The 23,068-nt window shown below is 42.7% G+C and overlaps 1 protein-coding gene and 1 long non-coding RNA gene across 6 annotated transcripts; one reads left to right on the top strand and one right to left on the bottom strand.

The window, feature by feature from the left end:
• Positions 1–1,920: 1,920 nt before the first annotated feature.
• On the top strand, positions 1,921–22,634 carry SUMF2 (sulfatase modifying factor 2). 5 transcript variants are annotated; one of them, XM_030222632.1, is made up of 10 exons: positions 1,925–2,190; positions 3,472–3,628; positions 5,495–5,609; positions 8,751–8,795; positions 11,071–11,221; positions 12,996–13,051; positions 16,997–17,081; positions 18,667–18,832; positions 21,461–21,589; positions 22,510–22,634. In XM_030222632.1, exons 1-9 carry the CDS (start codon positions 2,061–2,063, stop codon positions 21,543–21,545), a joined length of 990 nt encoding a protein of 329 aa, XP_030078492.1. In that variant the 5' UTR covers positions 1,925–2,060; the 3' UTR covers positions 21,546–21,589; positions 22,510–22,634. The 5 variants fall into 5 exon arrangements, with proteins under 5 accessions (XP_030078494.1, XP_030078493.1, XP_030078492.1 ...); XM_030222631.1 differs by lacking the exon at positions 22,510–22,634 and adding an exon at positions 21,887–21,926; XM_030222630.1 differs by lacking the exon at positions 22,510–22,634 and having other exon boundaries at positions 21,461–21,824.
• On the bottom strand, positions 4,197–21,968 carry LOC115482666. The gene is made up of 3 exons (XR_003944118.1): positions 21,836–21,968; positions 21,563–21,567; positions 4,197–4,219 (listed from the first exon to the last, which is right to left on the bottom strand). It is a non-coding gene; the product is annotated as an uncharacterized LOC115482666 (long non-coding RNA).
• Positions 22,635–23,068: the final 434 nt, after the last annotated feature.

The following is a 23,068-nucleotide window of genomic DNA, read 5'->3' as shown; positions in this document are numbered from 1 at the left end:
TGATGAGGGAACATTTACTTATTGAATTTAGCACCCCTAATCAGTTTGAAAATTTGGCTCCTGTGCCCGAGTCAGTGGAACCAAGAGGGGTTGTAATAAAGTCCTTGAGCTAAGAGGTCCTGGATGACAAAGCACATGCAATGCGATTGAATCATAACAGGGTGATGGGATTGAAGTAAAGGGGTTAATCTGTACATACAGCTGCTGCCACAAGTTACAGGCAACAAGGTTTTATTGACTTTGCTAAAACGCATGTGAAAGTTGGAAGTGTGCATGAAACCAAGGAAGCTGAATAGGTATGACATCAAAAAGTTGAAGCCAGATTGGTTTATCTCTGTTTCCCCTTCCCTTCCCCCTTCCCTGTGCAGCCATCATTCAAGTACACTCATAAAGAAGCAAACAAACCTATCAGCTGCTGCATCCACATTGTTGGTTTTTTTTATTATTGGTAGCACTTTTATTTGATCTCACTTATATTTTCAAACATGCCAGCTTGTGCAGCATACGGATGTTCACAGAAGAAGTATAATAATGGAATAACTAGAGTAGTAATTTGTTATAAACCATGATCAGTGTGTCATTTGGAGGAGCTGGTTATAGGGACACCCTAGCGTCTGTTATATTTGTGCAGGAAGTTTTTTTTCTCCTGGTAAAGGACCACTAAAACAGACATCATGTTATGAGAATCAGGTGCTCAACATTCAGAGTTTCTATCTATCTATCTAATTTATATCCCACATTAAACATGAATTAGGTTGAAACCTGGGAGCATTTACAATCTTTATCTTTTTTTTTCCTGTGACTAGATCAAAAGAGAAAGAGGGTTTGTGGGAACTTGCTCCTCTTGTTTTGTGGAATGCAGTGCAATACTATAAAAATGTGCTTAATATTATTACTACTATTTAAAGGAGAGATATTCAATAAAGAGGACAGAGCTACCTTCTTGCAGAAGTCCAGAATCAGTTTAAATGTGCCAACATTTTCCAATTTTGTTATATATATATTTATTTCTTCTTCAAGTCATTCTTCAACAGCATTTTCTCAGTTATTACCCAAATGTGAACACAATTATAACGTTAATGAATAAGTTTTGGATGTTACTGAATTCTATTATTCTGTCTCACTGTATTTCCAGTTTTGGCACAGTATAAGTCATCACAAGGACAAAATATAAGAAAACCAATGGCCTGCATTAGAGGCTTATAGCCCATTTAGTTATGTTTAAACAAATGAGAGATCTGCATGAAAGAAAATATTTATTTTTATTATTTTGATTTATGAAAACCACTTGTCCCCAAAAATTGCTCAAAACAGAATAATCCATTTGTACCAAAGAGATGTGTTGAAGATGTGATTCCATGTGTCCCAATGAAAGGAGAGTTTAATTTTACTTCCAATCTTTATAACACCAGGCTTCCCAAAGCAGATTACAACAGTTAAGATGAACCCATCAGTAAACAGGATATACTCACTGAAATGTGGCTGTATTATACAACAGTGTAGAAAAATGAGCCCAAAATAGAGCCTTTACCACCAGCTACAATAATTTTGGAAGCTGTTTTAGTGATATTCAGTTTTAATTTCATGCTAGTGATATCTACATATGGGAAACTTTCAAGTAAATTAAAAAGCTGTCAAATAAGTTAAAAAAAAATCTTTTCTCCTCCACCTTTTAAGGCACTGCCTATCCAACTGGAACAGCTTTTGACTTTTTACAGATGCATAGGCAGTCCCTTATTTCTAATCTTTCACTATTGTTTTCAATAGCATTTGCTATTGTTTTAGGTGAACCAGTGTGGTGGCAAGCTCCGCCTCCTGGCTTCAATCCAGATAGCTTCGTACTGTCTCCTGTTCTCAATCTAACCTTCTTAATGCAATGCAATATGCAATGCAATCTGCAATGCATCCCCACCCCACACACACACACACACTTCTGCACCCAAGGGTGTTTAGAACCAAGGAGGTTTAAAACTCCTTGTTTAGCACCTCTTCAGAACACGTAAAACCAAGGAGGTTCCTTGCGTGAAACGCAGCGGGAGGCGGAAGCCGCAGGGCGGTCTATGTCTTTGGTTCCGGTTGGATCTTCTCCGTGTTGTCCGTCCTCCCTGCTGTCTGGGTTGATCATGTTTGCCTGGTGGCTCTTGCTGGCTGTTGTGTGCTTGTCCGTTCCCGGGACTCCTGCTCAGCAAGGTCAGTGCTGGTAGATTGCATCCCCCACCCTTTCTCCCAATATGCACCAAAATGGGGCACACAGAGTCAGTCACACTGAGATCTCCCACGGGAGCAGAAAAGAGGAAAGAACCGACCTGGCGCTGTGCAGCTCTGGATCTGGAGGCAGCAGGATGATGATGACTCGCTGTTGAGTCATCCCAAGCCCTGGCCTGGATCTTCCCTTCGGGCTTTGATTCTGTGCACACAAGGGGCTCCACCCGGCACAGGCTGTGACTCAGTTAGCTGAACTCATGAAATTCAGATGAATTGGCTCACCTCTTAACTGTTTACACAAAAACGATTTTATCAGCTTTCAGCACAGTAGCATCAGTGGTGAAGGCTTCAGCCCTGGTTATCCTCCATTTATATATCTTTCTCGTGCCCAGACCATTCAGTTATCTTTAACAGATCTGTGCAAGGTGGAAAGTACATTTGCTTATCCCAGGCATAGAGCAGAAATGGCTGAATATCAATAAGGTGGGCAGACGTGTGTGTATGTAGGTGATTGTCATTGCTGTGCTGCCTTTCCTGGAATGTGGGCTGATGGAACAATGCATTGGGTCCAATACAGAATGCCTTGCGCTGAAGGCATAGCTTCTAAAGCAAATATTTCAGAGTTTTGCTAGTTGATGCAGTAAGCTAATCACATGCAAATCTAAAGCATGCAGAGCTTGTGTGCTTAATCATGGCAAGTACACTGATCACGTGCACAAGGTTGTTTTGCGCTGAAGGCAGCTAGTACTGTAAATTGGTCTGAGCAAAATGAAAGCGTCAGTCCTCATCTGCACATGTGTTAGAATGTTATGTAGATAAAATATTGGTATTGCAAAAATGTTTTTTGTGCATAAACGTTTTGCAATGCCAATATTTTTGCACAGAACAACATTCCAGCACATGCATACATTCAAATTGTGGGGGGTTTTTTTCCCTCCCAGCTTGGATATATGCATAATACTGTTATCTCTCGACTAAAAAATTGCGTGTCCTGTTGTGCTCACAGCAAAAAGAAGAAATTTGCATAGAATCCTCACAAATGATACCGCAGAAGTATAAACTTTCTATGCCTCCTTATATCTAGCCGTCATGTTCTTGCATTGTGCTCGCCTTAAAGTGTTCTGTGTTGGGTAGTTTGGCAAGCTTGCACACTGGTGTTCTCCCTGCTGTCTTGTGTACATGTACCATATACTATATTAAAAAATACAAATTTCTTAACATTCCTGCTTTCTGTCTGTATGTACCGCACGGGCATGCTTCCTGTAGTTCCTAAGAAGGATGACAACATGGTACATCTGCCTGGCGGCAGGTTTCAGATGGGAACCAGTTCTGCTGATGTGAAGGACGGCGAAGGGCCTGTCAGGGAGGTGACAGTGAAGGCCTTCACTTTTGACAAGTTTCCTGTTACCAACAAAGATTTCAGGTGACCAAACCCAGGTTGAGCCTGTTTATTTCAAGTAAATATTGGGACAGTGGCACTCCTCATCGGAGGATTACCACATGTTTTTTTTTTGTGAATGATTGTGCAAGACAGGGTCTCCCCAATAATTTTGTGAAGGCTACAAGACTGGAACCTTAGTAGGAGAGACTACGTTTGGGCCCCCCAAACAGTTGAGGGGCCCTTTTACTAACCCGCGGGTAGCAGATGCCAAATTGATACTACCTCACCCAGTGGTAATTTTGAATTTAGCGCACGCAGTTTCCCTTGGTAAAAAAAATATATATTTGTTCATGTCTACTGTGGGAGGTGTTCCCAATAGTAATCAGCAGCACTGCCACATTATTTATTTTATTTTAGATTTTGCTCACACCTTTTTCAGTAGTAGCTCAAGGTGAGTTACATTCAGGTACTCTGGATATTTCTCTGTCCCAGGAGGGCTCACAATCTAAGCTTGTACCTGAGGCAATGGAGGGTTAAGTGGCTTGCCCAAGATCACAAGGAGCAGCAGTGGGATTTGAACCGGCCGCCTCTGGATTGCAAGACCAGTGCTCTAACCACTAGGCCACTCCTCCACTAGCAACAGTCCATGTAGAGTCCTGCCCTTGCAGATCAGCAATGTGGCCAAGCAGGCTTCTGTTTCTGTGAAACTGACGTCCTGCATGTACGTCCAGGGCCAAATCTACAGGGGCCCAGGCCCCCGTGGCGCCACAGTAGCTATGCCACTGCTCCACTGGGAAGCTGTTCCATGTGTTCACTGTCTGCCCCCCCCCTTTCATCCTCATTCAGTGACTCCACATTCCAGGTCCTCCTTTTCATGGAAAAGATCTGACTTCTGTTTATTTACTGTATTACCTTGCTAATTTGCTTGTTATTCAATTAAATTGCATGCACAATTTAGCAATTTTAGAATTAGGGGGTTAATGTAGAAGCAGAAAATTACCTCAACTTGCAATGAGCTCCGAGAGCGTCTCACACATTGGTTAGCTTTTTGGCTTGTTCTGAGGGAAACGTTTGAATCCCAGACTTGGTAGCTATGGGCTAGATCCTATATATTGGCGCCTAAAAAATTCTGCGCAGAAAAAATACGCCTAAGCGTTATTCTGTATAGTCCGTGTACATTTTATAGAATTGGCTTAAATTTCCACGCGGTATATAGAATAATGCCAAGTGCCTCTTCATGTGACCAAATGTAGTCACGGCCATTTACGCCATGCTTTACTTGGCGTAAATCCCGACGCTTAAATTAGTCATAGAGCGGGTGTATTCTATAACAAAGCGCATAACTTTAGAATTGCCCATTCTCTCCCCACAGCCACACCCCCTTTTCAACTATGCGTCATAGAATTTAGGCGCAGCACATTATAGAATACGCTTAGCGAGTTGTGCGGATAAATCTTAATACCAATTACTGCTTATAATTGCACAACTCTACACTCCTTTACTCAGTATGTCTCACTGTACAGCCGCATGACCATATCCTCTTGTTTTCTTTTATCTTTGTGCAACACCAATTGTATTTCCTCCCTGTTATGGCGATGTCATAACAGATCTCTGTAAGCCACATTGAGCCTGCAAATAGGTGGGAAAATGTGGGATACAGGTACAATAAATAAATAAATAACATTCAATTAACAGCGCTGATTAGCCAGTTAACCAATTAAGTTACGCACATTCTTATAGAATATGCTTCGATTTCCGTGTGGAAATGAAAGCTCCATATATAGGATCTGGGGGTATATGTAACATAGTAAATGACGGCAGATAAAGACCTGTACGGTCCATCCAGTATGTGTTCTTAATACTGAGATCTAAGTTTGATATATTTGCACTCCCCTCACCCTACACCAGGGAGTTTGTAAGGGCAACAAAATACAGAACAGAAGCCGAGGCGTTTGGGTGGAGTTTCGTGTTCCAGGACTTTGTGTCAGAGGAGCTGAAGAAAAAAGTGTCCCAAAAAATTGAGGTAAGTGTAAGCTTCCATTTCTGATTAACAACAGAGTTAATGGGGCGATGGTGGGAGGGGAAGCTATAAAATCTGTGTTATGGCGAACAATATATTTATTCAAACTTGCTGTCTGCTTTTGTGTGAGATTCTGTGGTGTAGGTTCTTCTGTTTCTTTTCAAGGACTCATCTGTATACTTTTATATTGCTGTTAAAGATGGTACAAACAGTTATTGAGTGTAGAGGGCAGCTACTTTTCACGTGGGTTTATATGAGTGTTAGATAACTTTGTTCCTTAAATAAATTAATTAATTTAAAAAGCGTGTTAAGTATTTACTCAGGTTCCCTTTGTCTAATATTAACATTTTGTTTAAAGATCAGAAACCATTCAGTGTGACATGTATGCAATAATAGGGAAAGTCAGGAAGGAAGGGACTTTTTCATATTACTATATGTTCAGGTGTGTAATGTGGTCAGAGCTGGGGACACAGACCTACACACACTGTCTTTTCTTTGGAGAAGCTGTAAATTTTAGCGTGTGAACATTTGTGATCTGCTACTAGGGGTCCAACACGAAAAATGAGATGCAACCCTCACGGGTATGCAATAGCAAGAGAAAAAGGAGTGAGGCAGCAAAGCCAAGGATTCCAGTAGTTCATAGTCAAGGAAATGTATTAAAACGTTTCAGTTCGGACTAGACATGGCCGTGTTTCAGCAACAAATGCTGCATCAGGAGTCTTTCAAACAAAAACACAAATATACAATACCAAAAAGAAAATTGAACCACTCATAAAACTTTGTACTTTTAGCCTACAGGACAGGTGAGGAAAAGTTAAGGACTTTGATAGGAGTGGGGGAGTAGCCTAGTGGTTAGTGCAGTGGACTTTGATCCTGGGGAACTGAGTTCGATTCCCACTGCAGCTCCTTGTGACTCTGGGCAAGTCACTTAACCCTCCATTGCCCCTGGTACAAAATAAGAACCTGAATATTTGTAAACCACTTTGAATGTAGCTGCAAAAACCTCAGAAAGGCGGCATATCAAGTATCAAGTCCCATTTCCCTTTCCCTATTTGAGATTCTACATGGAATGCTACTACTATTTGGGATTCTACATGGAATGTTGCTAGTCCACTGGCAACATTCCATGTAGAAGAACCCTGCCCTTGCAGAGCAACATGGCCGCGCGGGCTTCTGTTTCTGTGAGTCTGACGTGCAGGACGTCAGACTCACAGAAACAGAAGCCTGCGCGGCCGCGTTGCTGATCTGCAAGGGCAGGCTTCTACATGGAATGTTGCCAGTGGAGGAGTAGCCTATTGGTTAGTGCAGCGGACTCTGATTCTGGGGAACTGGGTTCAATTCCCACTGCAGCTCCTTGTGACTCTGGGCAAGTCACTTAACCCTCCATTGTCCCTGGTACAAAATAAGTACCTGAATATATGTAAACCACTTTGAATGTAGTTGGAAAAACCTCAGAAAGGCAGTGTATCAAGTCCCATTTCCCCCTCCCCCTTTTTCTGTTTTCTTTCTACAGGTGCAGATACTTCTGCAACTGCAGTATGGCTGGGAAATATTGGGGTTGTTTTAGAAAGGCACGCTAAAAATAAGCACAAGCTAAACAGAGACTCCCATATATTTCTGTGGGTGTCTCTAGCGTTTAGCCTGCGTTAATCATTACCGATTTGCCGCAGCAGTTGCACGGGAATTTCAGCAGCGCTGTGCGATTAAGTGCCACTGAAAATCTGGGGATGGCTTGCTCACCGCAATTTAACCAACAGAAGTTTCCCCTGCTTAGTTAAATCATTCTAAATATCAACTCCATAGAAAGATATAAAAAATTGTTTCTTGGACTAGCAATTAAGGGGACCTTTTATATAGGCGCGTTAGGCTCTACGTGCTTGCAGCGCACGCCAAAACAAGAATACCGCCAGGCTACCACCGCCCCCCCCCCCCCCCGGCAGTAATTTCAGATTTGCCGCGTGCCCATAACGCCTGGATGATTTATTTCTTTATTTCCTCCCATGCGCAGCATTTCCAGCGGTAATCGGCAGTTGACACGTGCCGACTGGTCAGCGCACGTATAGCGTGAACCCTTACTGCTAGATCAATGGGTGGCGTTAAGGGTTCAGGCCGGGGGCGTAGCCAGACCTCGGCGGGAAGGGGGGGCCAGAGCCCGAGGTGGGAGGGCACTGTTTAGCCGCCAACCCCACCACCACCACTTTGGACTCCCCCCCACTGCCGCATCAGGTACTTTGTTTGCTGGCGGGGGTCCCCAATCCCCGCCAGCCGAAGAGTCTTCAGCGCCGGTCGACTCCGGCGCCTTCGTTGTGTGATCATCTGTTTGACGCCTTACATCCTGCACCATGCATGTAGCCCCGTGCAGGACGTAAGGCGTCAGAATCAGATGATCACACAACGAAGGCGCCGGAGTTGACCGGCGCTGAAGAAGACTCTTTGGCTGGCAGGGATTGAGGACCCCCGCCAGCAAACAAAGTACCTGATGATGCGGCGGTGGGGGGCGGCAGGGGGAGGGTCAAATGTAGAGGGGGCCAGGGCATAATCTGTGTGGGCCCATGCCCCCGTGGCCCCACGTAGCTATGTTCAGGCAGGTTTTAGGCGCACGCTGGTTTGAGGTTTACTGCATGCCCATTAAAAAAAAGCCCTTTTTTTTGCAGACATTGTAAAAACTGGCCTGGCGGTCCCAAAACACGCACCTACACTACTGCAGGCCACTTTTTACTGCGGCTTAGTAAAATGACACCTAAATGATGGGAATTGAGTTACATTATGTTAATTCCTGTTCTGAGGTTCCTATTAATTAAAATATTTTTGAATGCTCTAGGGGTATAGCTTATAAATCTGCAGTAGTGTATGTGGTGGTTGGAGCTTTTAGAAAAGAGCTATTATAAATTAACAGGTGCATTTCTTTTTATACTTCACATAGGCAGTCTGTTATGAAGTTAATCCTATACAGATCTGTATTTTCTTTAAGAATTTATAATATTTTATAGAAATGTGAGAACAACATTGGAACTCTAGCAATCACTGGTCTATATTTCATTCTGAAACTCATATGTGCTATCATAAAAGAAGTTTCCTTGGACAAAGTTTTATATAATAATAATTCTCTTTTTTGGGGGGGGGGGGGGGGGGGTGGATTTTTAGTCTGCTCCTTGGTGGCTGCCTGTTGACAGAGCATTTTGGCGTCAGGTGAGTTTTTAACTAACGTTCCCTGTGTTGGAGTTTTTGTGATCTTTTTTAATGTTTACTCTAATTGCAAAAATTCGAAACTACAAGTTACTTAGACGTGTCGGGACTCGGGCATTATAAGTAATGGACTTTTCCAGATAACTGAAATTTCCTCATCCAAGTATCTGTGTGTGGGAGCTTTTCCAGATAACGAATCAATAATACGGGCAAGTTTTTTGAGATAAGAGATGTTTTTCTGGCTCAGGAACTGATCAGGGCCTGCATACATGCTCTGCAATTTTTCCGAATAATGAAACTATCAGATTAAGATAAGTGGTGCTCTACTGTTTAAAATTAGTAATTGTGTTGTTTGCCTGTAGATTATAATTAGACAGTCAGTACCAGCAACATTTCAAGTTTTTGTCAGATTCCATATAGGTGTATATGCCTGTGGCTGTACTATACAGATACTTATTTTTCTTTACTGCTTCTCAGAGAAATACTTTAAACATTCAGGGCAATTCTATAAACTGGCACCTAGAGGAATGCGCCACTTATACACATCAAAAGCAGTGGCGTATATATACAAGGTACGTGTGTTGGGTATGCACCCTCTGTCAGCCCCAGCCCTCCACCCCACCCTGCCTGTACCTTAAAATCATCTCTGTTGCAGTCTTCGTCCATGCACTGGTACTTAAAGGCTGCCTGCAGCCTGCACTGGGACTTCCTGTCTGAACCATCCCGCCCCTTCTGACACAAATTCCTGTTTTGTGAAAATAGGGCGGGACAGTTCAAAGAGGGAGCGCTGCTGCCACTGCCCAGGTAAAGACTGCAGCAGAGATGATTTTAAAGTATCAGGGAGGATGGGGGAGGCACAGGAGATGCTCCCCCTGGTAAAAAATAAATAAATTAAATTCCTGGTTATGCCACTGATCAAAGGCACCATTAATTGACAGACGCCTATGGTGCCCTAGGTGTTGTTCTAAAAGGTAGCGCCTAACTGCAAGGGGGCGTGGCATAGGTGGGACATAGTCATGTCTCCATGTATGTTATAGAAAAGTATGAACTACACATGTCATTTGGCACACCTAGACACGCCAACTTACACCTGCCATCGATAAGGTATAAGAAGGCACGCTTGCACATGGATGCACCAAGGCCAACCTTAAGTTGGCATTTTATAATGGCATCTTGGTGCTAAGCATATGGCACAGGGCATCTAGACTGCCCCTATTCATTTTCAAAGATCCAGTATGCATTGGTCTGTCTTTCTGATTTTCGCTTTGTAACCACACTTCTTGTGTGTTATATGGGAGTTTTGTATAAACACTAGAGTTAAGTCCTAGAACTTCTGTAAGTGAAGACCTTTATAAGACAGACCATTAAAATAAAAAAAAATAAGAGAGATGTTAAGAACATATTTTAAAGAGACTGGAAATTGGGGAAGAAAATATCCCCCCCACTTACTCAGGCACATTATCTTCCTACTAAAGATCTAGAGAAACAGCAATCTCAGGAAAATCAAGTTTTAGATGTTTCAGCATTGCTGGAAACATCAGAAACGGAACAATTAACAATGGCAACCTTAGTGGCTACTTTGGCTTTTCCCCCAGATAAAATCTGGATCATGAGACTTTTCTTTCGAAATAGAGAAAAGATAGTAAAGTCCAGATTTATCCAGATTTTGCAAGGGATACCCAGAAAAGACGCAAGCAATTTCTTCAATTAAAAACACAAGCACTTCAGATAGGAGCAACGTTTTTTCTAAAATACCCTTGCAAGTGCCTGATCGGATACCAATCACAGAAATATGTCTATTATGAGCCCTCTCAATTGGAGGCCTTTATAAGAGCCAGACAATGATTGGGAAATGATTACTATCTAGAACTCTTAACAATATAAGTAAATCTGCCACAAGTCCAAATTTTCTATTAGATTTGATGATGTTTTCCTTTTCTTTTTTTTTGTTCTCCACCTATCTAGGCACTCTTGGATCCATATAGTGGACTTTTGTGAAGTTAAAAGATATAAATTTCCTTTTTATTTTTTTGTCTTTTCTAGAGAATAATGTTACTTAACTGAACTTTTCTGAACAAGTATTTTGCTTGTATATAATTGAAATTATTTAAAAAAAAAAATACGGAAAGCGAATACAGACAATTTGAAGGTGGTTTTAAGAAGAGGTTTCCAGGATGCGCTGCTGATCTAACAAATAATTGTAGTGTATAGATCTTCTTTGGAGCCCATTTTCCTATTGGAAAGGTCCTGTTGCCTTCAGTTGAAACTGTGCTTTTAGCCTGCAGGTCCTGGATCTGGTATAAAGGACCGTCTGGAGTATCCCGTGCTGCAAGTCAGCTGGAATGATGCACAGGCCTTCTGCAAATGGCGGGGTCAGAGACTGCCAACGGAAGAAGAGTGGGAATATGCTGCCAGAGGCGGGCTTGAGAGTATGGAAGAAATGACATGTTTATTCTTGCTTGATTGGATTGGTTTTGAATGCATACATTTGGAAATTAAGTGTTTGCAAACTTAACTCATGCACATTCCTTGAGAGTATCCTGGTTGTGGAGTCTCTGGGATGGGTTTCAGAATGTCTGATTTATTGTATAAAAACTGTTATGAGAGTGATGTAAAATATGGAACCAGTACTTTGGATGGGAAGTTTTTGTGGATGTGGAGCCCACAGACCTCTATATTCTAAGTTCACAATAAGCCGTCATGAAAATATGATTCATGAAAATAATATAATAGGGTAACTCTTAATATTTCATTTTTTAGAAGGAGATGTCTGGATTAAGTCCTGCTGTAATTTAATAAACTCACAGGGCATAGAACATAAGACAAAACTGTTTTATGAGTGATGCCCACAATCAAGCACTCTACAGTGCTATAGAGTCCGTTCTCGTTATTCGCTAGTTCACGTATCTGTGGAGGTGCAAAACCATTTGCGGTGTTCACGTATTTGCGGACATGTGCGTTTCGCTTTCACTTTTTGGCATTTGCTTGTTTGCTTCTGGAAACAGCCACCAAGCATCCTAGAGCAGCCAAGAGGGATACAGTCAGTGGCTTTTAATCATTGCTTCCAAAACCTACTTGCAAAATGAAATGAACATATTTAATCTGATGATCAGATTAGAGACAAGAACTATTTCCAGCTGAATGATACAGTACAGTTTGCTTCTCAAAATAGACCTGGACAAGATGGTACAACAAAGCCTCAGGGGCAGTGATAAAGAGGAGACAGCTGAGACTCCAAAAATCGTGCCTCCAGCGTCTGCTAAAATTGCAGAGTGGGCGTCAACACTGGAAAAAATATTCAGTGGCATGGAGGAATGTGATCCTATGATGTAGCGCAGTTTAAGTACTGTATACAATATGTAAGCCGCATTGAGCCTGCCATGAGTGGGAAAGCACGGGGTACAAATGTAACAAAAATAAATAATAAAATAAATAAAATGTAAGCGTCTTACAAGCTTTGCATTTGCCCCTTACAATGAAACACTTAAGGACTTGAAAAGTCCAGTATTTATTTTCTTTAATTTAAGAGTGTTAATACAGTACTATAAGTGGTTCAGCAAATAAGAATATTTTTTTTGCAACAATCTGTTTCTCTGGTTTTTGTTTATGTGTTGTCCAATGCGGGAACCAAACCCTTTATTTCCTATAGGGACATGTATTCACTTTTTGCGGTCTTGAGAAAAAATTGATATATTTCCCATAAGTACAATTTTCTGTATTCGCAAATTCGGGATTCGCAATCTGTTTGAGGAACCGTACCATCACAAATACTGAGAACGGACTGTAGTGCCATTATCCCCTGAAGGGTCTTGTGGCCTGATGGCAGTAGGGTTATCTATATTCATAGCACAAAAAAGTATATCTCTGAAATTTTCATGTTTCAAAATATTGAAGAAAAGTGTCTTTTGAAGGCAACATAAAAGATATATTTATTTATAACATGCATGCCTATATTCACATTATATATGCGATTACAACCAAGCAACTGCAGCTTAAAGCTTTACATCTGGAAAAAAAATGACTTAAAGGACTCGATTAAATGCTCATGAGCAGATTTTCTCCAGTCTCTGAGCCTGACCTTTCTGTCACCCATCTTTGTTCACCCAGGCAGCTCAAAAAGAGGGAAGGAAAAGTCAGAATGGAAGAGTTGAATATCAGGAAATGTAAGTTTTTCTGACATTCTTCTGTGCTTTTTATTTATAGACAAGATCTATCCATGGGGGAACAAGTTTCTGCAGAATCGTGCAAACTTATGGCAGGTAATGGTCTCGATTCTCAGCTGGAATATGCATAGGACAAAAGGATATGCATTTCATTATCTATGTCTCTAGAGTTGCACTACATGCAGTCTGACTTCTTGGGTGGGTTTCAGTTAAATTTGTGTTCAAATTTGTAGCCACTTGTTCTTTATTTGGTCAGGATCTGTCTGTGTTTTGCCTCTGTGACCGAGGTCTGCTAGAGTTACTCATTCTGTAGGGATTGGAATCAGTCCTACTTGTTCTATTTCCCCCTAGGAGGTAAACTGCTACTCTTGGGCCCAATATAGCCTGTTCATAGGTAGGGTGGGTGTTTTTGTAAGTCCTCACTGTGCTGTGGGTACACTGCTGGTATGCAAACACCTTCTGCTCAGTGTGCTGCTGCGGCTAGGAAAGTGAATAGAATGTTGGGTATTATTAGGAAAGGTATAGAAAACAGATGTGAGGATGTTATAATGCCGTTGTATCGCTCCTTGGTGCGACCGCACTTTGAGTATTGTGTTCAGTTCTGGTCGCCGTATCTCAAGAAAGATATACTAGAATTGGAAAAGGTGCAGCGAAGGGTGACTAAAATGATAGCGGGGATGGGACAACTTCCCTATGAAGAAAGACTAAGGAGGCTAGGGCTATTCAGCTTGGAGAAGAGACGGCTGAGGGGAGACATGATAGAGGTATATAAAATAATGAGTGGAGTGGAACAGGTGGATGTGAAGTGTCTGTTCATGCTTTCCAAGGGCATGCGATGAAACTACAGTGTAGTACATTTAAAACAAATAGGAGAAAAATTTTCTTCACCCAACGCGTAATTAAACTCTGGTATTCGTTGCCGGAGAACGTGGTGAAGGCGGTTAGCTTGGCAGAGTTTAAAAAGGGTTTGGATGGTTTCCTAAAGGACAAGTCCATAGACCGCTACTAAATGGACTTGGGAAAAATCCACAATTTCGGGAATAACATGTATAGAATGTTTGTATGTTTGGGAAGCTGCCAGGTGCCCTTGACCTGGATTGGCCGCTGTCGGGGACAGGATGCTGGGCTTGATGGGCCTTTGGTCTTTTCCCAGTATGGCATTACTTATGTACTTATGATTAGACCAAAGAGAGTAAATCCCAAAAACTTTTTTTTACATCCAAATTTTCTTGTATTTAATGTTTCAATTATTATGTATATAATAGAAGAAAAGACATTGGTGGTCGCGTGTTCACCTACTTGGACTGTTTAGCAACAGCCACTGTTCAGGTGGCACTAGTTCAACTCCTATTTCAATCATACCAGGTAGGTCAGAAAAACCTCCAATTTCTATTACAATGGCGTCAGGAGAAGCCTCATAGACTGCTCCATGGTTTAGAGCCAGTATAAAGTAAGATTGGTATGCTGTTGGATTAATGTTAGTTTCAGTTGTCCTGGAGTTGTCCCCTGATGAGACAGAAGTGCGAAACGGCTTGGCTACCGTAGGGACACAGGGTCAAGGAGTTTAAAGGTTCCCAGCAGACAACTACAGTTTGAAATAAGTGGTTTATGATCAACAGCCTATTTGCTTATTAAGTTATTCAAACATTTTTGAGCTCTGTACGATTGTTCATTCAAAGATTTGTATGTGCATGAATTCTTTAAATTGGAGGTTTTCCTGACCCATGATTGAAATAGGAGTGGCACTTATGATGTCTGCATTTTCGCTTTTTAGTTTGACCTTTGGTTTCTCATTGTGAGTGTGCTGTGGCATACAGTGGGGGAAATAAGTATTTGATCCCTTGCTGATTTTGTAAGTTTGCCCACTGACAAAGACATGAGCAGCCCATAATTGAAGGGTAGGTTATTGGTAACAGTGAGAGATAGCACATCACAAATTAAATCCGGAAAATCACATTGTGGAAAGTATATGAATTTATTTGCATTCTGCAGAGGGAAATAAGTATTTGATCCCCCACCAACCAGTAAGAGATCTGGCCCCTACAGACCAGGTAGATGCTCCAAATCAACTCGTTACCTGCATGACAGACAGCTGTCGGCAATGGTCACCTGTATGAAAGACACCTGTCCACAGACTCAGTGAATCAGTCAGACTCTAACCTCTACAAAATGGCCAAGAGCAAGGAGCTGTCTAAGGATGTCAGGGACAAGATCATACACCTGCACAAGGCTGGAATGGGCTACAAAACCATCAGTAAGACGCTGGGCGAGAAGGAGACAACTGTTGGTGCCATAGTAAGAAAATGGAAGAAGTACAAAATGACTGTCAATCGACAAAGATCTGGGGCTCCACGCAAAATCTCACCTCGTGGGGTATCCTTGATCATGAGGAAGGTTAGAAATCAGCCTACAACTACAAGGGGGGAACTTGTCAATGATCTCAAGGCAGCTGGGACCACTGTCACCACGAAAACCATTGGTAACACATTACGACATAACGGATTGCAATCCTGCAGTGCCCGCAAGGTCCCCCTGCTCCGGAAGGCACATGTGACGGCCCGTCTGAAGTTTGCCAGTGAACACCTGGATGATGCCGAGAGTGATTGGGAGAAGGTGCTGTGGTCAGATGAGACAAAAATTGAGCTCTTTGGCATGAACTCAACTCGCCGTGTTTGGAGGAAGAGAAATGCTGCCTATGACCCAAAGAACACCGTCCCCACTGTCAAGCATGGAGGTGGAAATGTTATGTTTTGGGGGTGTTTCTCTGCTAAGGGCACAGGACTACTTCACCGCATCAATGGGAGAATGGATGGGGCCATGTACCGTACAATTCTGAATGACAACCTCCTTCCCTCCGCCAGGGCCTTAAAAATGGGTCGTGGCTGGGTCTTCCAGCACGACAATGACCCAAAACATACAGCCAAGGCAACAAAGGAGTGGCTCAGGAAGAAGCACATTAGGGTCATGGAGTGGCCTAGCCAGTCACCAGACCTTAATCCCATTGAAAACTTATGGAGGGAGCTGAAGCTGCGAGTTGCCAAGCGACAGCCCAGAACTCTTAATGATTTAGAGATGATCTGCAAAGAGGAGTGGACCAAAATTCCTCCTGACATGTGTGCAAACCTCATCATCAACTACAGAAGACGTCTGACCGCTGTGCTTGCCAACAAGGGTTTTGCCACCAAGTATTAGGTCTTGTTTGCCAGAGGGATCAAATACTTATTTCCCTCTGCAGAATGCAAATAAATTCATATACTTTCCACAATGTGATTTTCCGGATTTAATTTGTGATGTGCTATCTCTCACTGTTACCAATAACCTACCCTTCAATTATGGGCTGCTCATGTCTTTGTCAGTGGGCAAACTTACAAAATCAGCAAGGGATCAAATACTTATTTCCCCCACTGTACTTCTGGTATGGCAGGTTTGCTTTATGCTGTGAATTGCTTTTTGCAGGGGTTTGTAGTACATCATGATGCCACTGGCAGTTAGCACGAGAGGGAACTCAGTTGCTTTTCTCCAACCCCCCTGCATCTGTTCAGACACTCGTGAAGTTTATTGGGACGAAAGAGAAGCTCACGAAGGGAATTACTGGAATCCACTAGGGGGGAGAGAGATTAGTGCAGAAATCATTCTCGCAGGGCAGCCCTCATTCTTCATTTTGTTTTCCTTGAGTGGAAGACGTGGTCATCAAACCAACAGCATTAGGTCATGCTGACCTGAGAGTAAAGTCTCGAACCCTTTGATTATCTCCAGATAGGTTTTGGGGGCAGAGTTCCATAGGTAATATAAGATGTACTGTGTATTTGTGTGACTGAAGGATAGCGACTTTTGGCAGAAGTGAATCCGACTTAGCCACAGAGACAATTCTTCTAAATATTAAAGGATTTCTTGCTGCAGGTCATCAAAGATGATTGTATGAAGTTCAGAAGTGTGTTTCTTTAAAGACTGGGAGGTTGCAGGTTGTGTTTTACAAGGATAGGTCTTTGCATCTTTCCTGTTATTGTAAAGTAACCCTTTGATTGACCTGTCATGCCATAGGGACGTTTCCCGGAACAGGACACTGCAGATGATGGATACCATGGAATATCTCCTGTGATGGCGTATTCCCCACAGAATAACTATGGTAAAGATTTCCTGCCTTTGCCACAACTACTCTGTATCCTTAAAGCAGGCAGCTGAGCCAGCGGAGTTTAGGTACGAGCCAACAAGAGATGTGTACCCATTCTTTTTCTTTTTTTTAAGGTCTTGGGAATGAAACGTGTGTACTGCCCTGCAGGGCTGAGCACCTATTCTAGCCTTGTTGAACTCAACTGAAAAGATGTTCAAAGCTAAGACATCTCCCTGCCCTGCTTTTCCAAAGTGGCCAGATACGATTGGGCTGTAGTGGTCTGATCCAGACCTATCATTCCTATCTACTGTATGCTCATGCATGTACACTTTGGGTATACCTACTGGGGATTCAGGTGTGCCCAGTCCTCACACAGTAATTAATGCAGGAAAATGGGCCCAACATGGAGGATAGTCCTCTAGAGGGGATGTAATGGCATCTTATGGACAGCAGTAATAGTGTAGCAATGTTAGGCATGAAGGAGTAGTCTAATGGTTAGTGCAGTGGGCCAGGGTTGTAGCCCTGGACCCCCCTGCTGACGACCCTCTCAAGCCCCCCCGCCATCAACCCACCGTCACCTACCTTTGCTGGCAGGGGACCCCAACCCCCGCCAGCCAGGGTCCTCTTCTACCTTTGCTGGCGGGGGACCCCAACCCCCGCCAGCCGGGGTCCTCTTCTTCCTTCATTCTGTTTCTGAGTCTGACGTATGTGCAGGACATCAGACTCAGAAACAGAATGAAGGAAGAAGAGGACCTCGGCTGGCGGGGGTTGGGGTCCCCCGCCAGCAAAGGTAAGTGCCGGCGGGGGAGGGGGGGTCGAGAGGGTCGTCGGCAGGGGGGTCAAGGTGGTAGCGGCAGCGGGGGGAGGGCTAACATGTGCCCCCTCACCTCGGGCTCTGGACCCCCCTCCCACCGAAGTCTGGCTACGCCCCTGCAATGGGCTGAGAATCAAGGGAGCCAGATTTAATTCCCACTGCAGGTACTTGTGACTCTAGGCAAGTCACTCACTTAACTCTCCATTACCCCAGACACACAAACAAAAAGGCTTAGATTGTGAGCCCACTAGGGACAGAGAAGGTGCCTGAATGCACTTTGTACCACAGAAAAGAAGTATGTAAAGAATCTAATAAAAATAATTTAAAATAAATTGACAGGGGCAGGTGGCACCTTATAGTCTAACCAATCTATGGAGGCATGAGATTTCAAGGATAAGAGTCCACTTTATCAGATGTATTAATGCAATCTGCATACAATACATTTTTCTCTTTCAGGATTTTGTGATTTCTGGCATACATGAGGTTTCCTTTTGATGGGCTTGGGAGGAGGAAGGGGCTGTTTCATTGTTGTTTTCCTCCCTGTAACTTGCTTTATACATACTTCACATCCACTGTTGTATGGGAGGAAGGCTGAAATGTCTTGCTTAACTTATTGAGCGACAGAAGACAAGGCATCTTTTTATAGGGAGCTCAAAGACCTTCCTTCTGCTTTCTGCAGGTAGATAATTTCCTCACGATGTACAGTGGTTGCGGTGGAGCACAGCTCCTGAGTGTGAAAAGCTGGAGTCAAAGCTACATGTTCAAATAATCGGCTGTGTTTCCTAGGTCTGTATGACATGCTGGGGAATGCGTGGGAGTGGACGTCATCGGAATTTGTCATTCCAGAACACAAAGAAAGGAAGGACACCCAGAAGATGTATGTGCTGCGGGGCGCATCTTGGATTGACACGGTAGATGGATCTGCAAATCACAAAGCTCGAGTTACTACTAGGTAAATAAATTCACCATTTTAAACTTAAACTGTAGTAACGTGTAATGTGCCAGTCACCCTTACAACTGAGGCCTCTTTGTGGATATCAAATACCTGTTATACCTTAATTAAATCTATTCTGTATGCAACACAGATTATTTTTTTCTCATAAAGTAAGCAATGAAACCATGTTTTCCTTCTTTGGTATATTTTAAAGGAATGTCATGGTTTCATTATATATAAATAATATAGGTTTTTGTTTGTACTTTTCAAAAAGACCAACAGCTGTTGGAAATAAGATTGGGAGAGAAGCACTTTAAAAAAGAGGCCTGCAATCAGTTAGAGAGCCCGAATTGCTTTAGTGGAATGCCTTGAGTGGTTGAATACTTTCCGGAAGAATACACTTTTTTTCCATGTCTGTCTGCCACAGTTTGATTTCTTTCCACTGCTGAAAACATTTCAGCATTGGCGAGTTGGACTTAGCAAGATGCCACACCGTACAGGGGCCATACTTGATCAGAGAGCACACCTAAGAAGGGTGTGTGATCCACTTTCCACCACAGTCACAGGTCTCGGCCCAGGTCTGGTAGAATATCCCCGTTTCACCTGGTCCAGTGTGATTCAGAACCTTCCAGGTAGTCTGTGCTTCCTCCACCCCTGCTCATTTTTTCTGAACGTATGGGGCTCACTTTTGAAAGAGGAAAAACGTCTAAAAAGTGGCATTAAGCAGCATTTGGATGTTTTTCTGACAAAAATGTCCAAACTGGTATTTTCGAAACCTATTTTTTAGATGTTTTTCCATGCTGTTTGTTTCAGTGCATCCAGATCTCAAGAGGACGTGTCAGGGCTGGGATTTGGGCATTCCTAAGACTTGGATGTGTTTCAGCCATAATGGAACAAAATAAAACTATTCAGGATTAAAACTAAGATGTTTTGAGCTAGACCTGTTTTTAGAATGAATAAAGCACAAAAAGGTGCCCAAAATGACCTCAGGAGGGAATCAGGGATGATCTCCCCTTAATCCCCCAGTAGTCATTCACCCTCCCCCCACCCCCCAAAAAACAAATTGTGATTAAAAACATTACTTATCAACCTGTATGCCAGTTTCAGATGTTATACTCAGCTCTATTAGAGCAGTATGCAGGTCTCTGGAGTAGTCTAGTGGTGGGTGCAGTGCACTGTAGAGGTGGACCCAGGTCCATACCTCCCCCTACCTGTTACATTTGTGGTGGAAACTGTGAGAGTGGCGTTCCTAGGGGGGCTGGCACCCGGGGCGGATCGCCGATGCGCCCCCCCCCCCCCCCCCGATGCCGCGCGGACCCCCCCCCCCCCCCCCCGGCGAAAGGACCCCCTCCCAGCGGCGTGCACCCGGGGCGGACCGCACCCACCGCCCCCCTAGGAACGCCACTGAACTGTGAGCCCTCCAAAATTCACCAGGAACCCCATACATGCCCCCTTCACCTATAAGGACTATTGTAGTGGTGTACGGTTAGGGATAGTGGGTTTTGGGGGAGCTCAGCCCAAGATAAGGGAGCAACAGTGAGATGTGAAGTCCACTGCAGTGCCCCCTAGGGTGCCACATTGCTGTCCTGGGATGGCTGGGGGACCAGTCTGACAAAAATGCTGGCCCCCTCCTACATCCCAATGGCTTGATTTTCTCTGTTTTTCACTTGGACTTTTTTTTTTCAAAAATGGTCCAAAAACAAAAAAAATGCACAAAACCTTGTTCGAAACACTATTTAAAAAAAAAAAAAAAAGAAGATAAGACGTTTTCCTTTTTTCAAAAATGTTCTTTTTTTTTTAATACAGATTTTGGACACTTTTTTGCATATTTTCAAAGCACTTAGCCTTCCAAAGTTCCATAGAAACCTATGGAACTTTGGAAGGCTAAGTGCTTTGAAAATATGCCTTTTTGTGCAAACCATCCAAAGTCCGACTTAGAAGTGATATCAAAAATGCCCCGCCACATGTGCATTTTATATTTATCAGGTCAATTGCAGTGATAATAATTCCTTTATTACCTAGCCTAGCTGAGGATGAGTTAATTTTAATATAAGTGATACTCTGGCACACTAAGAGACTTCAATACAGTGTTCTCCACATGTAAAACGTGCCTTACACACAGTAAAAGATTTTTATAGAATTGTTTTGACTCTTTATGCGAACTCAAGGATGCATGCCAGTGTGTTCCCAGGGACAGAGTTTCGGTAGGGCAGGGTGGGTTGCAATATGGATACCTATTCCATAAAATATATGGATAGAGTACCCATTGCATGTTTCACCTTCAGAGCAGGTATACATTTGTACATGAGAAGTTGCATGTTGTTGGGGGTGGTTCTGGCTGTTTAATTTATAAAGGCATCTACTTGACTCATCATAAAGGTGCTTAATAAATCCCAATAAAGAAATGCTGCCCTTAGGTAAACTAGGTGCCTTTTGTTCATTTGACACACATGTAAAATGACACAGCACAGTGCAAAGACAATCCACTTTTCCTTGACCCACCTACCAACTAAATTGAATAAAGGAGAGAGGAAACTCGCTTGTCATACATGCCCTAAGCCAGAAAGGTATTATGCAATAAAGGTCTTCATCCATCACGCCATTTTCTTAATTTTGACTATTCCCTGTCTGTGGACTGTTATTTAGGATGGGGAACACGCCAGATTCGGCCTCAGATAACCTGACCTTCCGATGTGCTGGCCACAGGGAGACGCCTAGAACAGAGCTATGAGGAAGAGCGTGGCCAACCCTCCCTTTCTCCTGTGGAGATGACAAGTAATGTTACTCTTCTGCATTTTGGAGGTCTTTTACTAAGGCGCGCTGGCATTTTTAGCGCATGCTAAAAATAGGCAGGTGATAAACGCTAGAGTAGCCTATATATTCCTATGGGCGACTCTAGCGTTTAGCGTGCGCCTATTTTTAGTGCGTGTTAAAAAGGCCAGCGATCCTTTCTAAGCTGTTTGAGATTTGTAATAAAATAATCCCACACCCTGTACCTAATACTTGGCATTACTCGATCACAGTTTTTGTATTTTAATTCTAATATTTTATTGTTCTGCTGTTTCTATATAGTGCCTACAGAGATAAAAGAAGTGGGAAAAGTAAACCAGGCTTGTCCAAAGAACTGGGACCAAACAAATAATTAATAATAAAATCAACACAGTTTATTAATGTTTCCTTAGAAATGACTCGACACAACGTTGTGTTTTGGCCTGGCGGCCTGCATCAGGGGTCTTATGTCTTAAGGAAAGACAGACTGATGGTCTAATTTTACATTTAGGTTGAAAAACAGAAGGCTTGAAATAGCACCATAAAGTTGGTCTTAACAAAGACCGTTGTGTCAAACCGTAAGGCACTGGAGTAAACACATTATTTACTACACAGAGGCTCTGAGAATTGTGTGCGCAGGGATCAGTTTTCAGAATCGCGCCTGCCTTCTGAAGTCAATGCGGAATTTTAAGCACGTATAGAACCTGATTATCAGGGTGTCACTGAGCTAAATAGCTGTGTGTAACTCTCTGCCTGTTGCAAAACAGGGCATAAGCTTGTGCCGTTTATATACATGGCATGACAATTCAGTTTACATGTCTACATAGGACCCCTAATGTTTTTCCAAATAACCCCAAAATATCCTACTACAGCAGAAACTTCAGCCTGAAATTCAAGACATTTCTGAGTACTTTATTTTTCAACAAGATGGAAGCTGCAGCACATTGAGCTCGCAAAAGAGTTGAGCTGTTAATTAATGAGACCCCAGAATTCATTGAGCCAACGGATCACTGGTATTGAAGACGTCATGAATGTGTCAAGATTGAAGGAGGACACTTTGAACACAAATTATGAATTAACCAAGCACCCCCCCCCCCCCCCATTATATTAATGCATATGAATCAGATAAGTTTTATACATTTTTATGTTTCTAAGAAGTTTTGATAAGAGTTTAAGAGATACTGAATAACAAAGCATGTATAAAAGTGGATTTAAAAGTCATGATATGCTTGAACCAATGATGATTTTGGTGAGCCACAAGGTTCTATTCCTTGTGTAAAACGAGTCGCTGCCGAGGCTCTCATGACTTTATAAAAGGTGTTGCACCTACATTCTTGAAATTTTAAATTTTACATTTGAGTGGTGGGTTGCTGTTGTTGAAGTGTATTTATTACCCCTGCCATATTTATTACCCCTGCCATATTGATGACTGTTGGGACGGTTTACAGAATAGCGCCATTTACATGCTGACATGCCATGAGTTGA

Source organism: Microcaecilia unicolor, chromosome 13, assembly GCF_901765095.1.
Source record: "Microcaecilia unicolor chromosome 13, aMicUni1.1, whole genome shotgun sequence".
Lineage (NCBI taxonomy): Eukaryota > Metazoa > Chordata > Amphibia > Gymnophiona > Siphonopidae > Microcaecilia > Microcaecilia unicolor.
Note: the sequence above shows the minus strand (reverse complement) of the source record. Positions and strands in the feature narration are given on the sequence as shown.